Here is a 24,774-nt window from a genome sequence, read left to right on the forward strand (position 1 = left end):
ACACTGCAGTAAACATCTTTATTTGTCTCTTTGCACACATGTACAAGTGTTTCTTCAGAAGTAGAATTGGGTCAGAGGTTGTACTCATTTTTCACTTTGCTGAATAATGCCAAATTTTTCTCCAAAGTGATTGAATAAATTTGCATTCCCACTAATAGTGCACAGAATCTTTGTTTTCCCAGGATCCTCTCTAACACTTGGTTTTGTCAAAATTTTAAAGATTTTTTAATCATATGGGAAAGTGAAATGATTTGTGGGAGTGAAATGTGGATTTATTTGCATTTACATGGTTGTGGTAAAGTTGTACAACTTTTCCTGCATTTGTTTTATTTTTATTTTTACTTATTACTACTTTTTTGAGACAGAGTCTCACTTGGTCACCCACGCTGGAGTGCAATGGTGTAATCTTGGCTCACTGCAACCTCTGCCTCCTAAGTTCAAATGATTCTTGTGCCTCAGCCTCCCTAGTAGTTGGGATTACAGGTGTGCACCACCATGCCTGGCTAATTTATTGTATTTTTAGTAGAGATGTTTCACCATGTTGGCCAGGCTGGTCTCGAACTCCCGGCCTCAAGTGATCCATTTGCCTTGGCCTCCCGAAGTGCTGGGAGCCATAGAGCCCAGCCTGTATTTGTTGACTATGGCAGTTTCTTCTGTAAATTATTGTATGTATCATATACTCATTTTTTTCTATTGTATTTTCTTTAAAGTTTATTTAAAAGAATTTTAGTATGTTTTGTATATTAATGCTTTGTTTTTTGTGTTGCAAACACTTTCTTTTAGGCTTTTGACTTTTTAAATTTTTTCTAAGATGTCTGTCATTGTGTTGAAGTTTTTAACTTTCATGTAATTCAATTTATGTTTTTAAAATTTGTCCGTTTTGGGTCTTATTTAAGAAACCATTTCCAGCTGGTGTGATGGCTCACACCTGTAATCCCAGCACTTTGGGAGGCCAAAGTAGGTGGATCACGAGGTCAAGAGATTGAGACCATCCTGGCCAACATGGTGAAACCCTGTCTCTACTAAAAATACAAAAATTAGCCAGGCGTGGTGGTGCATGCCTGTAGTCCCACCTACTTGGGAGACTGAGGCACCCGGCTCTTCTTTTTTTTTTTTTTGAGACGGAGTTTTGCAACATGATCTCGGCTCACTGCAACCTCCACCTCCCAGTTTCAAGGGATTCTCCTGCCTCAGCCTCCTGAGTAGCTGGAATTAGAGGCATACACCACCATCCTAATTTTGCATTTTTAGTAGTCACGGGGTTTCACCATGTTGGCCAGGCTGGTCTGAAACTCCTGACCTCAGGTGATTCACCCGCCTCGGCCTCCCAAAGTGCTGGGATTACAGGTGTGAGCCACTGCGCCTGGCCCCTTTTGTTTAATTTTTGTTGCAAATATTTCTTACGTTTGTTATTTTTGGTCTGTGACATTGTTGTGTTTTGCATCTGTTTTTTTGTGTGTAATGAAATCTATCAATTTCCCCCATCATTCCTTCTATTACTTTTATACTTAGAAAGCTTCTACTTGTCTCAAATCAGTTAAAGTCACATATGGTTTCCTTTAGAAAAACTTTTAAAGTTGTCTTTACAACTTGTTTTTCATCATATAAAAAGATGTTTATTATTATTTTTAAAGACAGTACAAAGGAGCTTAACATGAAAAGAAATTCCCTTCTTTTCCTCTCAATTTCCATCTCTACTCCCCAGAGGTAATCACTGTTAGCAGTTTCTTGGGTATCAGTTCCAGAATATTTTGTGAATATCAAACATAAACAGGAGTCACAGTAACAGACTATTTAGGGAACTCGTTCTGTCATCTCAGAGTTGCTTGTCTCAAAGCTGAGTAGGATTGGCTTTAATGTCTCTCCACTCCTAGGGAAGTTACTAGGTGATTCTGCAAACCTCACCAAGAGGCCACCAAACCGGCCCTGCAGACATGTCCCCTGCACCCTCCTGACTATATAAGCGGAGGCCAGGAAGGCTGTGGGAGGATTCCCTGGAGCAGGCAGTAGTCAGTCTAGGGCAAGGGTTCTTTGTCCGTCCTTGGCAGGTTGCGAACATGAATGGGAAAAATATTCCATCCTTATTTTCACTATCCTCTAGCTGAAATGTTGCATTTCCCCCAATTATGAATGTAGGCAACAAACTATAGTAGTACTAGCAACAACTGTAACTTAGTCTCTAGTACAAGGCACACGTGTTTTCATATTACATACAGCTGTTGCAGATCACTAGTTAGAAATCACTGTTAGACCTTGTCACATTATGTTTTAATAAGGCATCATCTAAGTGAAAGAAGCCAGACACAGAAGGACAAGCACTACATCATTTCACTTGAGGAATATAAAATAGTCAAACACATAGAAGCAGAGAGCAGAATGATGGTTGCCAGGGGCTGGGGGAGTGGGAAACAGGAGGTGTTGGTCAAAGGATACATTTCCCTTATACAAGATGAATGAGTTCTAAAGAGCTACTGGAGAGCATGCTGTGTATGGTTAACAGAACTTGCATACTTGAGCATTTACCAAGAGGGTAGATCTTAACTGTTAGGTGCTCTCATCCCCCCTCCCTCTCTCTGTCACGTGCACACATGCACATAAATACAGAGGGCAGGGGGAACCTTTTGGAGATGATGGATATGTTTACAACATAAATTGTGGTGATAATTTCATGGGGGTGCACTTATACGTTAAATATGTACAACTTTTTTTTTTTTTTTTTTTTGAGATGGAGTTTCGCTCTTGTTGCCCATGCTGGAGTACGGTGGAGCGATCTCAGCTCGCTGCAACCTCCACCTCCTGGGTTCAAGTGATTCTCCCACCTCAGCCTCCTGAGTAGCTGGGATTACAAGTGTGCACCACCATACTTGGCTAATTTTTTTGTATTTTTAGTAGAGATGGGGTTTCACCATGTTGGCCAGGCTGGTCTTGAACTCCTTTCCTCAAGCGATCCGCCCACCTAGGCCTCCCAAAGTGCTAGGATTACAGCCATGAGCCACCGCGCCTGGCCTGAATATGTACAGCTTTTTGTATGTCAGTTATATCCTAATAAAGTGATTTTTTAAAAAAAGAAGCATTATTACTAGAGTACACATTTTCAAATGATTGTGATAACTGCATTTCAAAGTAATTATAACCTTCGTAGTCCTGTATATTTTATTTTATAAACTTAAAAACGTCTTTTTTTTTTTTTTTTTTTTTTTGAGACGGAGTTTCGCTGTTGTTGCCCAGGCTGGAGTGCAACAATGTAATCAATCTCAGCTCACCGCAACCTCCGTCTCCCGGGTTCAAGCGATTCCCCTGCCTCAGCCTCCTGAGTAGCTGGGATTACAGGCATGTGCCACTACGCCCGGCTAATTTTATATTTTTAGTAGAGACTGGGTTTCTCCATGTTGGCCAGGCTGGACTTGAACTCCCGACGTCAGCTGATCCACCCGCCTCAGCCTCCCAAAGTGCTGGGATTACAGGTGTAAGCCGCTGCGCCCGGCCAAAAACATCATTCTAAGGAGTCCACAGCTTCACTAGACCACCAAAGGGGCCCAAGCACAGGAAAGATGTAAAGGGAGAGTGTGGTGTGGGGCGATTCCCCTATGGGCTCTTCCTTGCCAGATGGACTTGCCACTGGGAGAAACGAAGACCTACCTGCAAACCGGGAGGCTGCTGTGCCCTGCTGTGCTCACTGCTCGTGGAGATGCTGGGGTCTGAAGGCCCATCTGGTGCTGACACTAGCACAGAATAACGAGAACGTTTCTGAGAGAGGTGGACCCGTCCTCTTCCCCATCCCCATCTTCCCTCCATCCCCATCCCCCAACTTCCCATCCCTGTGCCCTCCCCCTCGGCCTCACTGAATTAGGAGTCTGACTGAACACAGAAACTGGTCTCTCCTTTTCATCTAGAGAATTCTGAATGCAAAAGTCTTGCTGGAGCAGCCCGTCCCAGCGGGATGAAGAGAAAGCAGAGAGACAGAGCAGCTACACTCTCCCCATCTGGAATGTGGAGTGGAAGGATGTGCTGTGGGCCAAGTGAATGCAGCAGACAGTGACTCAGGCCATCTGGCTGGTGCCCCACCCAAGGTGGCTGGCTGGTGCGGAGCCCCCTGCAGCATGTCCCCCAGGCTGTGATGGGGATGGCTGGGCGGGAGCCTAGGAGCGGAACTCTGAGATGAGCCAGTGTGCATCCGACAACAGTGCCCTGGAGAGACCCTCAAAGGTCTCTTGAGCCCACACAAGGGGACCCTCCCAGAGAGAGAGCTTGACTGTCAGGACAGCTGCATGACTTACATAAATGCACCTTTCCCCTAGTCCTTTCCCCTCCCTTCCCCACAACTCCAGAGGAGAAAGAGCAGAGAGAGGGCTGGGCGTGGTGGCTCACGCCTATAATCCCAGCACTTTGGGAGGCTGAGACGATGGATTACCTGAGGCCAGGAGTTCGAGACCAACCTGGCCAACATGGTGAAACCCCGTCTCTACTAAAAATACAAAAATTAGCCATCACCTGTAATCCTAGCTACTTGGGTGGCTGAGGCAGGAGAATGGCTTGAACCCAGGAGGCAGAGGTTGCAGTGAAACTAGATTGTGCCATTGCACTCCAACCTGGGCAACAGAGTGAGACTCTGTCTCAAGAGAAAAAAAAAAAAAAAAGAAAAGAAAAGAAAAAGAAACTGCAGAGAGAGAGGAGAAGAGGAGTAAAATGCAGAAGGAGCAAACAGCCCACCTTCCAAAGCAGGGACAGCAAGCCTGGCCTTAGGTGGAGAGGAAAAGCCTTTAAATGAATATAAAATTAATCTTTGCCTCCACTTACTGAAATTTTCATACCTGAGATGGAGTCTTAATGACCAGAATGAAGTTTTTCTTAAAACTGAGTGACTAAAAGTCTGTCCGTTCAGCCCAAGGAGTAAGGAAGGGGACAAAAATTTGGAGATTTGGAGCCAGAGGTTGAAAAAAGTATTTCATGGTGTGCACTAAACAATTTAGACTAGTCTTCTGTAATATTTATCCATTTGTTCTGGCTTTTTAAAAACACATAATCACTCACTTTTTTTTTTTTTTTTTACTTTATCTGAGTCACATACATTTTTACGGTTTCATTTTTTTAAAAACACGTAACTTTTTAATCCAACTGGAATTGATTTTGCCATGCTGTGGCGGAACAGGGACATGGCTTTTACCCTGAGGTTAGGATTGCGGTGTGTCCAGGAAAGCCCTGGATTGTCACTGCATGCCTACCTGGGAGGTTTCAGTGAAGAGTCGTTGACATTCCTCTTGAAACTTGCAGGGTTCTGCTTGATCATCATCAGGCAGGGTCCTGCTCAGGCCCTGGGGAAGGAGAGGAAAGCACAGCAGCTGAGTCACCGGGAGGGAGACACTCACGTGTATAGGGAGTCTGTACCCAGAGCTGCGAGGGAACGCGCCTCCTGGCTTTGGGCCACACAGGCTGAACAGCAGTGGGAGGCTGACTGCCTTAGGTGGCTGAAGCAGAATGCTGAGGAATAGGATGGATTTGCTGACGTTTCTTGGAGGATCTGAAGTAGCTTTCGCTGTTTGGCTCTCTCCCACTCTGCAGCGCTGCAGGGACTCCTCACCACCTCTGTTGTCTCTGTTCAGCCAAATACTCCATCCAGTCCTCCTGTCTCTGCCTGTCTTCCAGGTCTCTATCTTTTCTTTCATTTTCCTTTTCAATCTTAAAACTGTTTTCCTCCCTTTCATTTGCTTATCTATTGCTTTCTCCTTATTTTTTCTCATTACCTTTTTTTTTTTCCCTCAAAATTGAAGGGATACTGAGAATTTCCCCCCTTCCCCCCACTTTTTTTTTTTAAACAAGATCTCTCTCTGTTGGCCAGGCTGGAGTGCAGTGGTGCAACCATAACTCATTTGCAGCCTCAACCTCCCAGGCTCGAGCAATCCTCCCACCTCAGCCTCCCAAGTAGCTATGACTGTAGGCATTCACCACTATGCCTAGGGAATTTTCTCTTTTTTAATGTCTTTGTAGAGATGGGGTCTTGCTCTGTTGCTCAGGCTGGTCTTGAATTTCTTGCCTCAACTGCTCCTCCGGCCTCTGCCTCCCAATGTGCTGGGATTACAGGCATGAGGCACAGTGCCCAACCATTTCTTCCTATTACATTAAATTAATTAATTAATTTAGAGACGGGGTCTGGCTCTGTTGCCCAGGCCGGGGTGCAGTGGCACAATCAGAGCTCACTACATTTGCGATCTCTGGGGCTCAAGCAATCCTCCCGCCTCAGCCTCCTGAGTAGCTGGAACTGCAAGCATGAGCCATCATGCTTAGCTAATTTTTGTATTTTTTGTAGAGACAGGATCTTGCTATGTTGCCCAGGCCAGTCCCAAACTCCTTGGCTCAAGTGATCTTCCTGTCTCAGCTTCCTAGAGTGCTGGGATTACAGGGATGGACCACCATGCCCAGCCATTTCTTCCTATTTTAAATCAACTCTACATATTACTTTTAAATTATCACATATTTAAAATTTGTATCGTTGACTATTTCACACATACAAGAGAATATATTATAAAATAAAATGACCTCATGTAATTAACACCCAAAAGAAATAAAACATTACCATATTCCCCCTCCTTCCACAGATTACTAGTCCCTTGAATTTTCTTGCATATTAATTTTTGCAGGAGGCAATAATTCTTTTTTTTTTTTTTTTGAGACAGTCTTTCTCTGTCACTCAGGCTGGAGTGCAGTGGTGCGATGTTGGCTCACTGCAACCTCTGCATCTCAGCTCACTGCAACCTCTGCCTCTGGGGTTCAAGTGATTCTCCTGCCTCAGTCTCCTGAGTAGCTGGGATTACAGGTGCATGCCACCACGCCTGGCTAATTATTGTATTTTTAATAGAGATGGGGTTTCACTATGTTGGCCAGGTGCTGATCTTGAATTCCTGACCTCAAGTGATCTGCCTAGCTCACTCTTCCAAAATGCTGGGATTACAGGCATGAGCCACCCTGCCCGGCCAGGAGGCCACATTTCAAGAAATGTTTTGTGGATCCACAATGGAAGGATGAGACACAGAGGGAGCCAGGGGCACCTGACATAGACCCTGGAATGCTCACCATTTGAATTAGATCATGATAGCCCCTTTAAAAGGCATGCTGGTTATTTAGGTAGTTTAATACACTAGCACCCTTTAATACTGTAAGAAGGATTTATGTCTTAACTACTCATAAAGATGAAAATAGGTTGGGAGATCCATGATTTATGTGAACACTTCATGTGAAAAAGACCTGGAGGCTTCAGTTAGCTACAAGATTTATATAAGCTGAAGGTGTTAAGTGGTCTTCAAAAAGACAAATACAATCATAGAATGTATTACCAGAAGTGTAATGTTCTGGACACAGGAGATGCCAGCAATGGAGTATTTGCACTAGTCAGAATAGTGCACTCAATGCTGAGCATCATCACAGAATGAGCAAAGGAATACCTGCACTTGTTCCAGGCCCAGACGTTGAAAACACACAAAGAAGAAGCAAACAACAGTGTTACCGGTAATTTCATCATTCCAAACAACCACGTTTAACTTTTTTTGGATATATATTTCCAGCATATTTGCTAAATAGGTGCTAAAAATTAAGAGGGACAGCAAGGCGGAATGTGGGCAGAGGAAAGTCAACAGAACGGGGTGGGGAATGAGGCATTGAATTGCAACTGCGTAAAGAGATATGTCAGGTGAGGGAGGGAGGCCAACTCTTCTGTGTTGTTTCAGAGATAATACTATTAGAATCACAGAGATAGGGAGGACCCTGCGAGGGGATGCTGCAAGAGGTATGTTCTTTTTTTTTTTTTTTTTTGAGACAGAGTTTCGCTCTTGTTGCCCAGGCTGGAGTGCAATGGTGCAATCTCGGCTCACTGCAACCTCCGCCTCCTGGGTTCAAGCGATTCTTCTGCCTCAGCCTCCCGAGTAGCTGGGATTATAGGCATGCACCAGCACGCCAGGCTAATTTTGTATTTTTAGTAGAGACGGGGGTTTCACCATGTTGGTCAGGCTGGTCTCGAACTCCTGACCTTGTGATCCGCTCGCCTCACCCTCCCAAAGTGCTGGGATCACAGGCATGAGCCACTGTGCCTGGCCAATCTTCACATTTCCTTGACTCTTCACTCTGCCTCTGTAGGAGAACTCAGCTTAGCTCATGAACAAGACTTTAAAATGGACTTGCTGAGCAGGAGACATTTGGTGCCAGTACTGGAACCGTTACATTTTGTCTCCAAAGAATTTCCTTCCCTCACTTGGAAGCATGTAAATGACATTACCTAATTATAGAATCTCAGAAAAACACAGAATTAAGTCTCCATGGTTGCTTCTGTAGTTTACCCCCAGCAAAGGTGTGTAATCTCAGGCTGGTTTCACTGTGCCACCCAGAACCCACCTTTATCATTTTCCAGACTACCAGTGCTTGGAGACACTTGTTCTGATAATATCTCCAGCAAAGCCTCATCAGAAAAAATATACTTCTTGTAAGAAAATTGTCTGATACCTTCAGAATAGCAAAGCTTTTGGGTTTTTGGATGTTTCAAGGTACCTGTACTATTGTCTCTTATCTTATTTTTTTTTTCCTTGAGACAGAGTCTCACTTTATGGCCCAGGCTGGAGTACAGTAGCATGATCGTGGCTCACTGCAGCCTCCATTTCCCAGGCTCAAGTGATTCTCCCGCCTCAGCCTCCTGAGTAGCTGGGACCACATACATGCGTCACCACGCACAGCTAATTTTTGTATTTTTTGTAGAGACAGGATTTCACCCTGTTGCCCAGGCAGGTCTCAAACTCCTGACCTCAAGTGATCGACCCGCCTTGGCCTCCCGAAGTGCTGGGATTACAGACATGAGCCACCATGCCCAGCCTCTACCTTTTAATCCTAATCAAAATGTGATTTGGTCATTTTTTTTTTTTAGATGATGGATTTCTCATTACTTAAGGAATGGGCCTTCTGCATGTGAACATGTGAGGACTTCTCAGAGGCATGCCTAGGTGTGACGAATATTCTCTTCTCTAAAGCAACATATAACCTGGGAGTAATCCCAGTTGGTCTGGGCTTTAGATGTGCCAGAGGTCTGAGAAGGCATCAAGGTCTAGAAATGTGGATGTGGGTTTTGCATGCTCAGTACGACTTGTTGATTCTGGTGTGTGTATATGCACACAAAGTTTCAGAGAAAGTAGATTGGAAAAAGGCTTGAAAAAAGCCTGAACAAAAACAGGCTGTAGGGCCTCTTTAGGACCTTGCCGCATGCCAGCACAAGGGATAATCTGTTTGGGGGAATTTCAGGGGTGGAAAAAAGATGCTGCAGAGCTGGGTTTGTGTGTTTGGAGAAGAGGGAATTTTATCCCACTCTGTTGTTGACCTGCTGACTCTGCGCTGTAATTGATGAGTTTCTGTGCCTGACTACCACACTGGGCTGAGTAGGCAGAGAGAAGACATTAAATAAGCGTTAAGTTGAATTGGTTTGACCCTAAGAGGGAGACTGGGACCTGGGAGGAAAGATCTTTGGGAAGGTGTGTGCTGGGACTGGGCTTGGGAAGTAGAACCGAGACCAGACTGAAGCCTGGGTACACCCTGGTATGTACTAAATTAGTGGAATGCCATGGAACTGTGCAAATAGTTAAAGCTGGATTGTAGAGAAGTCATTGTTCCACTTCAGATGGCCAACTGATCTTGAGAACTGGAGTGGCCACAATATGGCAAAGTGCACAGAAAGGGCTCTGAGCCCATGACATCGCTTTGAAGGATGACACTTTCCGATCTCTTTACAACCAAAAGCAGAAAGCTACCCTGGTCACTCAAGCCCTCTGTCCAGGGGCTTGCTGGAATTCCTTGACAAGTCTCTAGTAAAATGGACTTCCTTTCCCTTTAATAAGCAAGAGTCCAGGATTCCTCGTCAGGTGTGCAGGGGAATCTGTCCTTTCTGGGGACCTCTGAAGAGTTTAATTAACTGATTTCTCACTGCCTGGCTTTCATCATCTTTTCCATTTTTCAGTTCAGCCACTAGTGTTCAGGACCGGGAAGCAATAATTGGAAATGTTCTAGAAGCAAGTGGGACAGAAGAGGAAGCCCGTTCAAGGATGGGGGAGTGAAGAGGAGGAAGCTGAGGCTGAAGAGCCACATGCAGCAGGGAAGCCCACACCGGGATTAGAGGCTTGGGAATGCCATGGCACAGGCAGTGTCCTCAGGGGCTGTGGCCTCAGGGGTGAGCCCGAGGCAAAGTCCTCCTAAGTAGCCAGCCAATTGGCTCAGACATGGATCGGCCTACTGCTAATCATCCACAAGCAAGCTTAACTTTGCTGGGTGTGACCAGAGATAAAAGAAGTAACAGTCCCAGTCATTTCATGGGAGCGGAGTGATAACACTCAGAAGAGAAACTGTTTAGTTGAAGAAAGAATCCTTAAAAAGAAAAAAAAAAAAAGCAAATTCTGAAGCATGGGTTAACTATCAAATGGGTACTTGTAGGTCGTCTCAGTTGTGAACCCTCTAACCAACAAATGGCTTCTGTCGACAGCAAGGAGCTTGCTGCAATAACCCTGGAGGAGAGGCAGTCACAGGCTTTAAATGTGGAAAATGTTGGTAACCCAGGAGAAAGAGCCAGCGAGAGTGAAACCAACCAGTCCTAAACCACAGAAAGAAAAAAGTCAACATACCTTTTGTCACCGTGTCACCACCAGCCTTGCTAAAGAGCACTCATTGAGTGCATGAGCCCCCAGGTGGCAGCTGAAATCCTCAGCAAACATGACACTGTATTTTATCACGGTGGCATCCCACCCCAGAGGGCAGCTGGAAGCGGTTTGTCAGGGAAAATTCAAGAAACAGAATCCATATCTACTCAGGGCTTGTGCTAAACACAGTATCAAATAGAGATACTTGAGAAATTTAATTTCATTTGGTGGAGGGAGGGGGTGGGTGGGAGGCAGGGGATAATGACTGAACAGAGAGAGGGAGGGAGAAAAGAAAGCTTTGAATAAACAATCAATACTTGGCTGGACTTGTGCGAAGAGAGATGACTTGGTAGTTTTCCTCCTTGTTCTGTCCTAACTCATGCTCCTTACAACAGATGGGCTTGAGCCTGTGGAAGGCTGTGTTGCAAATCCACCCTATGTATGGACAAGAAACTTTTTTTAGAGTGTTTGAGAGGAGTTCTTAAGTTCCTTTGTATACATCCATGAGGTTCCTACCCTTCTTCCTCACCTGAATGTATGACACTTTTGGACAAACTGTCATTACTTAGTGACTTAGATTACATCAAAGAGGTTGAAAGGAAGAAATCCACACTTCTCTGGAAACTCCTGGTTCAATGCAATGTCCTATTCCTTTCACCTCATTCCTTGTGTTGGCAAATAGCTACTTTGTGTCAAGGAAGTGGAGATACATTTGGAGTTTCTAGGAGGGTTTGGGGAAAATATATTTTTTAAATTACTAAAATGTAACATTGTTAAACAAAGTGACTAAAACTATGTATTTAAATGTATAGATGCACTTAGGGTAAGGTAGAGAGTTTGAGGCTGGGGAGACTAATTTTAGAGCCTACTTAGTGTTAGGTATTTTTTGGGAAATTATATTATTTAATCCTTACAACAATCAATGAGTCACCCATTATTTCCCACATTTTACAAAGAGAAGAATGGAGTCTCAGACTAACTTGTCTTCCAAAAATCATAAGCACCCTTCACATGGAGACTTGTGTTTTCATGAGACGTTAGCTGCCATGATGATATCATTGTGTGAGGAATTTCTGCAGTTTAATGCTAACAGAATGAAATCTAATTTTATGATACATTTATTCGCCTTTTTTTTTTTTTTTTTTTTTGAGACAGGTCTCACTCTCTCACCCAGGCTAGACTGGAATGCAGTGATGCCATCTCAGCTCACTGCAACCACTGTGGGCTCAAGCAATCCTCTCACCTCAGCCTCCCAAATAGGTGGGACCACAGGTGTGTGCCAGCATATCCAGCTAATTTTTTTTTTTTTTTTGAGACAGAGTCTCGCTCTGCTCCCTAGGCTGGAGTGCAATGGTGCGATCTTGGCTTACTGTAATGTCTGCCTCCCGGGTTCAAGCAATTCTCCTGCCTCAGCCTCCTGAGTAGCTGGAATTACAGGTGCTTGTGGGCCAGCGCGAGTTCTGGGTGGGCGTGGGCTTGGCAGGCCCCGCACTCGGAGTGGCCAGCCGGCCCCGCCGGCCCTAGGCAGTGAGGGGCTTAGCACCAGGGCCAGCAGCTGCTGTGCTCCACTTCTCGCAGGGCCTTAGCTGCCTCCCCACAGGGCAAGGCTCGGGACCTGCAGCCCACCATGCCTGAGCCTACCCCTCCCCCTGCAGTGGACTCCTGCGCCGCTGGAGCCTCCTCCACGAACGCCGCCCCCTGCTCCACAGCGCCCAGTCCCATCGACCACCGAAGGGCTGAGGAGTGCGGGCACACAGGCGCAGGACTGGCAGGCAGCTCCACCTGCAGCCCCTGTGCGAGATCCACTAGGCGAAGCCAGCTGGGCTCCTGAGTCTGGTGGGAACTTGGAGAACCTTTAATGTCTAGCCCAGGGATTGTAAATACACCAATTGGCACTCTGTATCTAGCTCAAGGTTTGTAAACACACCAGTCAGCTAGACACAAACCCTGTGTCTAGCTCAGGGTTTGTGAATGCACCAGTCGACACTCTGTATCTAGCTAATCTGGTGGAGATGGGAGAACTTTTGTGTGTAGCTCAGGGATTGTAAATGCACCAATCAGCACACTGTCAAAATGGACCAATCAGCTCTCTGTAAAACAGACCAATCGGCTCTCTGTAAAATGGACCAATCAGCAGGATGTGGGTGGGGCCAGATAAGAGAATAAAAGCAGGCTGCTCGAGACGGCAGTGGCAACTGGGTGTGGTCCCTTTCTGCAGCTTGTTCTTTTTCTCTCTGCAGTAAATGTTGTTGCTGCTTACTCTTTGGGTCCACACTGACTTTATAAGCTGTAACACCGTGAAAGTCTGCAGCTTCCCTCCTGAAGCCAGTGAGACCACTAACCCAAAGAGAGGAAGGAACAACTGCAGACACCTGCCTTAAGAGCTGTTAAAACTCACTGCAAAGGTCCGCAGCTTCACTCCTAGAGCCAGCGAGACCACGAACCCACCAGAAGGAAGAAACTCCGAACACATCAGAAAGAACAAACTCCGGACAAGCCGCTTTAAGAACTGTGACACTCACTGCGAGGGTGTGCGGCTTCATTATTGAAGTCAGTGAGACCAAGGACCCACCAATTCCAGACACGAGCAGGTTCCTTCAGGGTATAGACCTTGGGCACAGTACTGCAGGGTAAACCCAAAAAGGTAAGCTCTGAGATGCTACACGAAAGACACCCTCACATTTGGAACTATACAGGGGGGGAACAGGTTGGGCCTGGTGGCTCACACCTATAACCCCATCACTTTGGGAGGCCGAGGTGGGTGGGTTACATGAGGTCAGGGGTCTGAGACGAGCCTGGCCAACATATAATGAAACCCCGTCTCTACTTAAAAAAAAAAAACACACAAAAATTAGCTGGGTGTGATGGGACATGCCTGTGGTCCCAGCTACTTGGGAAGCTGAGGCAGGAGAATCATTTGAACCCAGGAGGTCAAGGTTGCAGTGAGCCAAGATCATGCCACCGCACTCCAGAGCCTGGGTGACAGAGCAAGACTCACACACACACAAAAAGTGAGGGGACAGATGCAGGACTCAAACTAGCACAGGTATTTAGGATGACTAAAATAATTTCACGCATACATAAATCTTTTAGCTTCCAGGGCTCATTCATTCTAACCAAAAGCAGATCGGATCAGGAGCCATAAGAAATGAATAACTTGATTTTGATTTAATTCTGCAGGGACCGGTTAGACCTAAACACTCAGTTTTTGGCACTAGTGAGTTGTCTCAGTATGTGCCTAAAATAACGCCTTGATGTTTCCCTTAGATTTTTAAGTTGCCAAGAGCAGGGGCCAGGCTTATGTGTCCTTTGTGTGCCTTCGGACTCACTCTGCCCTGCTCTGTGGCTTGGGGTGCTGACAGGCGAGGACTCCATCAACAAGCCCCCTTCCTCCGCCTTGCAGTCCGATTCACCCAGTGGGAGGCACAGTGCTAGTCTGCAGGGTGGAGGAGGGGAGGGCTTGCCGCCTCCTGCTAGGTTGTGGTGAGTTCAGGTTGGACAGCCGCCTCTGCCTTTTCAGGTGCTGGCAGTCCCCACTCTTTCTAGCCCAGGATGCTTCTCTGTTCACTGTTTTCCCTAACTATGTCCACACCTCTGTAAATAGCCTCTTTGTGACACTGTCCTCAAATCGCCCAGTTTGGCTGTACTGTCCGTCTCCTACCTGGACCCTGACTGATTCCTGCTCAGCACAGTGCAGTCATCTTTGGTATCTGTTGAAGATTGGTTCTAAGACCCTAGGAATACCAAAATCCACAGATGCTCAAGTCCCTGACATAATGGCATAGTCAATGCGTATAACTACATCCTCCTGTGTACTCTAAATCATCTCCAAATTTCTTAGATAATATCTACTGCAATGTAAATGCTATGTAAATAGTTGTTATACTATATGGGTTTTAAATTTGTATTATTTTTATTGTTGTATTATTTTTACTGCTGTTTTACCCCCAGATATTTCAGATCCATGGTTGATTGTATCCATGAATGTGGATATGAAGGGCTGTGGGTATGAAGGGCTGCCTGTACTTTGTACACAGAAGGCATTCAATAAAGGCTGTTCAATTCAATTAAAGGGAGTGGTCTTGATAATTCTGATATTTTCATTCAAAGATTGCTTATGCTAGGGTAATCAGTTGCCTCAGTTTGGTCTGTGGGGTGTTCCCAGGACTGTGGGCTTTATTTATTTTTTGAGACAATGTCTCACTCTATCACCCAGGCTGGAGTACAGTGGCACGATCTCGGCTCATTGCAGCCTCTGCCTCCTGGGTTCAAGCAATTGTCATACCTCAGCCTCCCGAGTAGCTGGGATTACGGGTATGCACCTGCACATCCAGCTAATTTTTGTATTTTTAGTAGAGATGGAGTTTCACCCTGTTGGTCAGCATGGTCTCGAACTCCTGGCCTCAAGTCATCTGCCTGCCATGGCCTCCCAAAGTGCTGGGATTACAGGCATGAGCCACTGTGCCTGGCCGTGAACTGTGGACTTTAAAACAGTTTTAGTTTTAAAACTAACAGTTCTAGATTAACCAGGATGAGTTGGTCACTGTGGCACGTACTCTTTTTAAAAATCTTTACTTGGTATTTGACGAACATTTTCTTATCTTTCAGAAGATTTCTGTGATCATATTTTAATTAGTTTTTGTGTTTTTAAAAATTTTTTCTTTACGTTTTCTTGAGACAGGGTCTTGCCAAGTAGCTGAGGCTGGTCTCGAACTCTTTACCTTAAGCCATCCTCCCACCTTGGCCTCCCAAAGTGTTTTTTAATTTTTTTGTTGAGATGGGGTCCTGCTGTGTTGCCCAGGCTGGTTGAACTGGCCTCAAATGATCCTCCCCCTGTTGGCCTCCCAAAGTACTGGGATTAAAGGCGTAAGCTACTGTGACTGGCCTCTGAAGTTGTTTATTAAAAAATATTTCTCTGGCCAGGCGCACTGGCTCATGCCTGTCATCTCAACACTTTGGGAGGCTGAGGCAGGCGGATCAAAATGTCAGGAGTTCAAGACCAGCCTGACCAACATGGTGAAACCCCATCTCTACTAAAAATACAAAAATTAGCCAGGAGTGGTGGTACATGCCTGTACTCCCAGCTACTCAGGAGGCTGAGGCAGGAGAATGGCGTGAATCTGGGAGGCAGAGCTTGCAGTGAGCCGAAGTCACGCTACTGCACTTCAGCCTGGGCAACAGAGCAAGACTCCATCTAAAAAAAAATAACCCCAAAAAAACAAAAACAAAAATTCTTAATTATGATAAAGTCTGTGTCTGAAACTATTCAGGTAAATTTATGTGAAGTGGACAGAGCATGTATTGCCATTTTGTGTCTGTTTGAATCTTTTCACTCTCCAGGGAATTCACTCAAGGAAGAGTGAGACAGCAAGCAGTGACGTGTAAGTGTTTCTTAGGAAGTTCTGGGCCAGGCATGGTGGCTCATGCCTGTAGTCCCAGCACTTTTGGAGGCTGAGGTGGGTGGATCACTTGAGGTCAGGAGTGGATACCAGCCTGGCCAACAGGGCGAAACCGTCTCTGCTAAAAATACAAAAATTATCCAAGTGTGGTGGCACACACCTGTAATCCCAGCTACTAGGGAGGCTGAGGCATGAGAATCGCTTGAATCCTGGGAATTGGAGGTTGCAATGAGCTGAGTTCGTGCCACTGCACTCCAGCCTGGGTGACAGTGCAAGACTCTGTCTTAAAAACAAAAATAGAAAAACAACACCCCTCCCCTCCCCGAAAAAACTGCTCGCTTCGGCAGCACACATGTTAAAATTGGAAAGATACAGAGAAGATTAGCAAAATATATTCAATTTTTAAAAAAAATTAAAAAGGAAATAAGAGGAGGACAATGTGCATCATAGTGAAAAATCAGGTTGTTTGAATATGGTTCCTAGTTGAAAAAATGCTGTTAGGCATTTAAAATAATAGTTTATTGTTTCCCTATCCTTCCTGCCTATGGTTATCCTGAGAAATAAGAAGATATTGATGTATTATGAAAAGCATACTTTATTAATCTGTGTTACTAACTCTATTTATTGGTATTTTTTTAGCTCCTCAAAGGCGGATCAGTTGCGCAGAGGCAAATCAATTGGAAAGGAAAAGCAGCAATCCCAAACCAAGCTAACATTTTGAGAAAAAATCTTTACGCTGTGGTAATAGTTGGAATAGAGTTCATTTTTACTAGAAATCTGTTTATTAAATGATAATATTAACAGCTATCATGCTGCTTTAGTAAATAGGCTACCTGGGAGAAGGAAATTTAATTGGGTTAAAAATCTACCATGATCCGAAGGCTTTTCAATTCAAGATACTATTTTCCAGCAGGAGAGCTTTGACTGGTCACTCCAGGAAGCCAGAATTTCAAATGTTATCCCTTTACTCCTGCCATTTAATACTAATTTTCTTGATCTACTTCTGATCCCCAAATCATTGTTTCCTTCTAGGATTTGGACAAGTTATTCAAAACGAATGAGTAATATTGGTTGTGGTTAAGTTAGAATTTAATAACTCATTTCAGGCATCTTAGGATGGCTCCCTTTGGTAGTATCTTTACATTTTCTATGGATGAAGTAAATATTATTCATGGAAATGGCTGTTAATATTATTTTCCAAATATAAGACCCTATAAAGAATGTATTGACCTGAGCATGTTACATTTAATTCATTTCAACAAACATTTATTTCATGCCTACTAGGTGTAAGTGGATAATAGAAAATCCGATTTCGCAACGGAAATGCACTAACCCAAACATCAAACTATTGGAAAGAAAGATCAGTCGTCGTTCATTCTGGTTAAGTTTTAAGAATTTTTCAAGACCACATTCCCCTTTTGCTTTGTAGCCTTGTGAAATTTGTAAGAATTTTTTGCACTCCTCCTCCCTCCAAACTTTGTAAGGTTTTGACTGAATGTTTACAAGTTTTTTTCCTTCAGAGAAATGTGAGGACATGAAATAAGATCCCAGGTTTTCCCGGGAAACTCTTTCTAGCTTCCATGGCTTGCCCACATACGCACTTTGCAAGGTTAGTTGGTGAGGTTTGTGATTAATAATGCAGTAAATAATGGACTTCATAATTATTAGGTCACAATGTTGATTTGCTATAAGCATTGAAATGGACTACAGAGAGAAATACAGAGGCCAAAGGCGTGTGATTTTGTTGTACACAGTTGGGATAATTTGGTCTAAAGCTGAGTTTTCTTTGGAGGCAAAAATAAGTTTTTTTCTGTGTAATGGCCTTAGAAGGTATTTTGGGGAAAGTGGCAAGAGATCTTGGAAATGCAAATTCTGGTGACTATTTCAATGAAGAGATGGTACTCATTAAAGATCAAGAAGATCTCTCATTATAGATGGGCAGAGTATCTGATTTTAATTCAAAGTGACTCATCTTGGGTGCTAATGGTTGACTTTGAAGTCTGTCAGCCAAGGATCAACCCCCATAATCGTTCTCCTGTCTTTGTTGTCTTCATTATAGCTTCATTCCTTGGCTCTGGAAGTCATTTTAATCTTCATGAAAATGAGTCATAATTTTAAAAGCTCTAAAAAGTGAATATTCTATTGATTAGCTAACAGGCAGCTAGTAGGCAGCTTAGGCCTTGCGGGAATGGGGGTCAAGATAGGTGTAGAGCTGGGAAAGGGGTACCACATGATGAATGGGAAGTACTTAGAGGGAAGGGAAGGTGAGGCCACAGTTTAAATGACTTGATGTTAAATTTATCTAAGGACAATATGTATTAATACCGTTAACCACATCTTTCGACCTAGTAATCCTACTTCTATAAATGGATAGTAGTAAGGAGAGACACCCAGATACACGCACAAGAGTACACATACGAAGATGTTTATCATCACAGTATTATCTAAAAGTAATTTAGAAGTGGAAATAACCAGCCAGGTGTGGTGGCTCACAGCACTTTGGGAGGCTGAGGCGGGTGGATCACCTGAGGTCAGGAGTTCGAGACCAGCCTGGCCAACATGGCAAAGCCCCGTCTCTACTAAAAATACAAAAAATTAGCCGGGTGTGGTGGTGCATGCCTGTAGCTACCGGGAAGGCTGAGACAGGAGAATCGTTTGAACCCAGGAGGTGGAGGTTGCAGTGAGCCGAGATTGTTACATTGCACTCCAGCCTGGGCAACAAGAGCAAAACTTTGTCTGAGGGGGAAAGGGGGGAGAAAACCCAGTGGAAATAACCTGAATGTCTATCAATAAACTGGAATACCCTGCAGGAATCTAAAATGATAATGTAGATGTATATGTCAAAAAAGGCCATGATATATAATTTAGTGAAAAAGAAAATAACAAAATTACAACATCATCCAATTTTTGTTTTTTAAAAATATGCAAATAAAAGTAGAATCAACACACAAATATTAATTTGCCTTAATTGCATTAATCAAATAGAAAAGTTCGGTACTATAAATGATATTACCTCTGGGTAGTGGGAATATGGATTTAAAAAAAACTTTTTTATACTTTTCTGATTAAGGAAACCATGGGGGCCGGGCATGGTGGTTCACACCTGTAATCCTAGCACTTTGGAAGGCTGAGGTGAGTGAATCACTTGAGGTCAGAAGTTCGAGACCAACTTGGCCAATATGGTGAAACCGTATGTCTACTTATAATACAAAAATTGTCTGGGTGTCGTGGCACACGCTGTAATCCCAGTTACTTGGGAGGCTGAGGTGGGAGAATCCTTTGAACCCAGAAGGCAGAGGTTGCAGTGAGCTGAGATCGCGACACTGCATTCCAGCTTGGGCAACAAAAACCAACCAAACAAATGAAAAAGAAAAAAAACACCACCAACAACAACGACAAAAAACTGGGCATTCTTAAAAATGAGAAAAAATGAAATAATAAATTATTTCCTGGTCTATGGCCTAATACATAACCTATTATTGCGAATGTCTTAGGTATATTTAAAGAACATCTGGGACCTGGTGCAGTGGCTCACACCTATAATCCTAGCACTTTGGGAGGCTGAGGCAAGAGGACTGCTTGAGACCAGGAGACCAGCCTGGGCAATATAGTGAGACACCATCCCTACAAAACATAAAAGTCAGCCAGGTGTGGTGGCATGTGCCTATAGTCGCAGCTATTTGGGAGGCTGAGGGAGGAGGATGCCTTGAGCCCAGGGGGTTGAGGCTCTTGTGAGCCGTCCTGAGCCACAGCACTTCAGCCTATGTGACAGAGTGAGACCCTGTCGCAAAAAAAGGAAAAAGCAAAAAAAAAAAAAAAAAAAAATCTAACAGGGTGATGTCTGTGAAGACAATGTAAAAAATAAGAAAACAACAACCTAACAAAACCACAAAACACCCTTTTAACTTTTTTATTAATTTTTTTTTTTTTTTTTTTTTACTCCGGGTCTTTGTTCTGTTGCCCAAGCTTCAGTGCAATGACCTGATCATAGCTCACTGTAGCCTCAAACTCCTGAGCTCAAGTGATGCTTCTGCCTCTCACTTAAGCCTCCTGAGTGTCTGGGACTACAGGCACATGCCACTGTGTCCAGCTAAATTTTAATTTTTTTTTTTTAGAGATGGAGCCTCACAATGTTGGCCAGGCTGTTGCTAAACTCCTGGCCTCAAGAGATCCCCTCACCTCAGCCTCCCAAAGGCCTTTAGCCACCGTGCCTGACCCTCTTTTTTTTAAAAAAAAACTGAAATGCAATTTTGCCTAAGCAGAAGTCCCTTGTGGTGGATCCTGGATGAGCCAGCTGCAGCAGAACATCTGTTGGTAAGTTAAAAGCCCCAGCTGCACCAGGCTCTGGAAGCTGCAGGAGTGAAAGTATCCCAGTAGGCGGAACAGGAATTAGGGAACTGAGGATACCCTCTTTCTCAGACTCCTTGGCTGAAGTGATCCTCTCGCCTCAGCCTCCTAAAGTACTGGAGTCTCAGGTGTGGGCCTCCCACCGCTCCAGCCATGACAACCTCTTCCAAGTGACTTTGGACCCTCCCTTTTCTTCCTGATTTCGGTCCCAGGTTCCCACTGCCTGCTCATGCTTCCCTTGAATGCCCCGATGACTTCAAACTCATCATTCCCAGAACTGACCTAAACCTCCACCAAGTCTTTCCGGGTGAGATGTAATCTTTCCCTCATTGGATTTTCCCATAGCTCTGTGTCCCTCTCTGGGGTGCCTACTACATGCTACCTGTATGGTATCAATTTGAGTTCCTGTCTTTTTCGGCTTGCAGAATGAAAGCTTGTCAATGTCTTTGTCTTGCTCCTTGCTAAACACCCTGAAGCACCTTGCTTCATGCTTTTTGTGCACCCAACACCATATATGGTAAATAAATGGAAGAATGAACACATGACTTCTTCAGGTTGCTAGCTCTCGTGGTATCTAGACTTGGCTGTTAGTTCTTAGCAATGTAGAAATCCACTTTTACATTCTATCTGGCCCTGTCAAGAATTCAGGCATCCCTTAGTGAAGATGAGGAGAAAAAAAAAAATTGTTGCTGCCTTCTGTGATACTTGTAAACACAGAGTGTAGGATGTGCTATCAATTGACTTGGAGGAAGTGGAAAATGAAAGGAAGCCAGTGATGTCTCAGGTCATTAAAAGTTACTAAAGAAAGCAATAGGAGACACAAAAGGAACCACTGCAATAAAATGGAGGCTCTGGCTACAAAAAATTAATTTAGGGAAGCCAGATAGGCGGAGATTTAAAGAGAATGAGAAAAGAGGAGAGCTTGCGAGAGAGAAGGCGTTGTCTGAACAGCTAGAGTATTATGACTCTGGAATACCAGAAAGCTTATGTTGAACAATTTCTGACTACATATTGGTAAAATCATTTTTTTTTTGAGACAGAGTTTAGCTCTGTCGCCCAGGCTGGAGTGCAGTGGCACGATCTTGGCTCACTGCAAGCTCCGCCTCCCGGGTTCACGCCATTCTCCTGCCTCAGCTTCTCGAGTAGTTGGGACTACAGGCACCCACACCACGCCTGGCTAATTTTTTGTATTTTTAGTAGAGACGGGGTTTCACCGTGTTAACCAGGATGGTCTCGATCTCCTGACCTTGTGATCCGCCCTCCTTGGCCTCCCAGAGTGCTGGGATTACAGGTGTGAGCCACTGCGCCTGGCCGGTATAATCATTGTTTTTAAATAAAAGGGGCCTCTCTAAGAATTCTGCCTACTACATCAGAACTAACTTGATTCCTGCAAGTTCTCACCATTGTTTCTCTTCAGGAATAACTTTCGGGTTGGGCCCTCGTATTGCCAGTTTTTCTTCCTGCTTTTTCCCCAGGCTGGCCTGTGGCCTGCCTGAAATGCCATAAAATTCTTCCGGGGGGGCTCTGTGTTCTCTGATTACCACCTGCAATTACAATCCCAACGAGAGGAATTTACTACAGTACATGGGAAAAAACCCAAGGCTCGTGGCATTTAATGACTTTCCCCGGGTCTACATTGAATTTGAGAGTGAGCCAGCATTTTGTGCTTGTGCAGAGGAAGCAATAAATATCAGTAAGCAGTGCATCAAAAGTAGCAACACATTTAAAACGATAAGGAATAAAAAGCAATGTTTAAAGTTGTCACACTTGCTCTTCTTTACCACAATGTATGTCAATATCTTGGTTACCTGCAATTTATAATGACGTATTACAATACATGCAAGAGTAAGTAAGCCAAGTGGCCCGATATTTATCATGAGGTTGGAAGGCTATCATTTGCAGGCATGAAAATGTGTCTGCATTACAGCTTAAGGACCATCCTCTTTCCTTTTTTCAGCTTTTCTAGTAGACTGGTGGACACACAGATGACAAGGAGGTGCGTCTTGTCTTCATGTGGTCTACAGTCTAGTAGGAAGCCATAACCGATGTCTTATACAAAAGGTCTGAAAGCAGGAAGAAGTAACCGAATGCTTCAATGGAGACAAGGAAGTGATTCATTCTAAGGTAGGGAGGGTGAGAGCGAAGGCACAGAGGCATGAGAAAGCACGATGCATTTTCAGAGTGGCGAGTGGTTGGGTGTGCTTATGCAGAGGGTCTATGGAAACATGCCATTGGAGATGGTGCTGGAAAGTCTATACCTTTTGGACTTTGTTTTGGAAAAATAAAAAACAACTGAGGTCATTTCCTTTTGTGTCTTAAAAGCCAAAGTGAAAAAGTCACATATAAATTTAAAACTATTTTAACTCATGTCATTTACAGCTGAGTGGAACCCTCACTCAGGTGGCGCATCAAGATTGCTGCTGTCAATACAGGCAACTGGGGTAACTGAGGCCTCTAAACCAGCCAGAACACTCATGGATTCTGCAGTAGTCAGTCCTCAAGTTTGTTGGGGAGCATGTGCTGTGACCCTAAAGGGAGAGCTTCATCCTCTAACTTATCTACGCATCCACACTGGGCTCCATATGAATGGCAGCTGGTCGTCTACCTCACAATTTAACTTGGGATCAAATGTGCTCTTTCTGGAAGCTGCCTTTAAGGCAGGGAATGTTCAGGGTAGCTGAAATCTGCAGAAGCTGGCAGGTTGGGAGGATGGTGCTTCAATCCAGGGCTGGCCAGCAGCAGTGCTGTGATGGGGGCCCAGGTGATCTTTGGTGTCCTGAACCATGATTATGTGCTTCTATTGAGAGCTTATTATATACCAGGCATTGCACTGAGCATTGTACATGGGTTCTCCGATTTAATCTTCACAACAGTTCTGTGAGCAGTAATCTAGAATCATTCTTCTTTGGATGAGACACTGCAGTTCATAAAGGTTAACTTCTCCTAAGTAATAAGTGGTGGAGCTGGGCCTCGAGCCCAGGTGCTCTGATGTTGTCTCTTATCTTCCTTACTCTGTCAAAATTTGACTTCAGTAATGGCATTAGAGGGACATATTAATGCCAGGTGTAAATACCCACCGAGAGGCAGTGTGGTGCAGGGATCGGGGACATGGACTGTGGAGTCAGTCTATCCAACACACTTGGGTTTGATCCTGGCCCCAAACCTCCCCTGTGTGGATGAATAAATGACCTAACTCGCCAACGCTCTGTGTTCGCATCTGTAAGGTGCTGGTAACAGCCACACGTCCCATAAGCATGAGATGAAATGACATCTACAAAACTCCCAGCACACGGCATCCTCTCAATGTTAGCTGTGATTACTATCCACAAGGAGTTATGTGAGAATGCTCCTCCAGCGGCATATCTGTGATTTACCTATTAAATATTAGTTAAGCCAAAATAAATGAATCTAGGCCAGGTGTGGTGATTCACACCTGTAATCTCAGCACTTTGGGAGGCCGAGGCAGGCGGATCACTGGAGATCTGGAGTTTGAGACCAGCCTGGCCAAAATGGTAAAAATACAAAAATTAGCTGGGTGTGGTGGCCCACGCCTGTAATCCCAGTTACTTGGGAGGCTGAGGCAGGAGAACTTCTTGAACCCAGGAGGCAGAGGCTGCAGTGAGCTGAGATTGTGTCACTGCACTCCAGCCTGGGCAACACAGCAAGATTCTGTCTCCAAAAAAAAAAAAAAAAAAGAATCTAAATGATAGAAGTTTTAAGACTGTGTATTCAGTTTTTAATTAAGTCATAGTGAAATGCCTGCTTGATTGTATGAAATTCAAATAATACAGATAGAGTCGAGTTGTCTTTAGTCACCCCCATGGAATTTGACTTTTCGTCAGTTTCATGGGGAGCCCTGACAAAGAGCAGAGCGGCCTTCTCTTGGCATCTGGAACTTTTCCACGTAGCCTGCGGCCTGCGTCTTGGGGACCTTTCTAGCCTATGGCTCCGGGATCCTCCTCCCACCACTCCTATTGACAGCATGACTGGGAATCGCAGGCGTGAGGAAGGAGATGCCAGGTAGAGCAGAGAAGCACAAGATCCAGGGAGGCAGGTTCCAGCTCTGCTCTGACCCAACTGGCTGTGTGATTGGAGCCCTCACTTAATGATTGTGAAATGAGGGTTTGTAACTAGAGGATTGTCAGGGCCATTTTCAAAGAGTCATTTTGCTGGACCCCCTCATGTGGTCACGGCTCACTGCAGCCTCGACCTTCTGGGCTCAAGCGATCCTCCCACCTCAGCCTCCCAAGTTCCTGGATCTACAGGTGCATACCACCACACCTCCCTAATTTTTGTATTTTTTGTAGAGACGGGGTACTGCCATGTTTGCAAGCCTGGTCTCAAACTCCTGGCCTCAAGTGATCTGCCCACCC

General features: G+C 44.6%; 1 protein-coding gene across 1 annotated transcript in view; it reads right to left on the bottom strand.

Annotated features, from left to right (window-relative positions):
• The window catches only part of CDYL (chromodomain Y like), a 229,441-nt gene extending 207,496 nt beyond the window's left edge, over positions 1 to 21,945 (bottom strand). The window contains exons 1-2 of the mRNA XM_055263656.2: positions 21,803 to 21,945; positions 3,640 to 3,722 (exon numbers count right to left, since the gene is read on the bottom strand). Coding sequence (XP_055119631.1) covers positions 3,640 to 3,722; positions 21,803 to 21,905 — 186 coding nt within the window. The 5' untranslated portion in view covers positions 21,906 to 21,945. The remainder of the gene's footprint in view (positions 1 to 3,639; positions 3,723 to 21,802) is intronic.
• Positions 21,946 to 24,774: the final 2,829 nt, after the last annotated feature.

This window comes from Symphalangus syndactylus, chromosome 23, assembly GCF_028878055.3.
Source record: "Symphalangus syndactylus isolate Jambi chromosome 23, NHGRI_mSymSyn1-v2.1_pri, whole genome shotgun sequence".
Lineage (NCBI taxonomy): Eukaryota > Metazoa > Chordata > Mammalia > Primates > Hylobatidae > Symphalangus > Symphalangus syndactylus.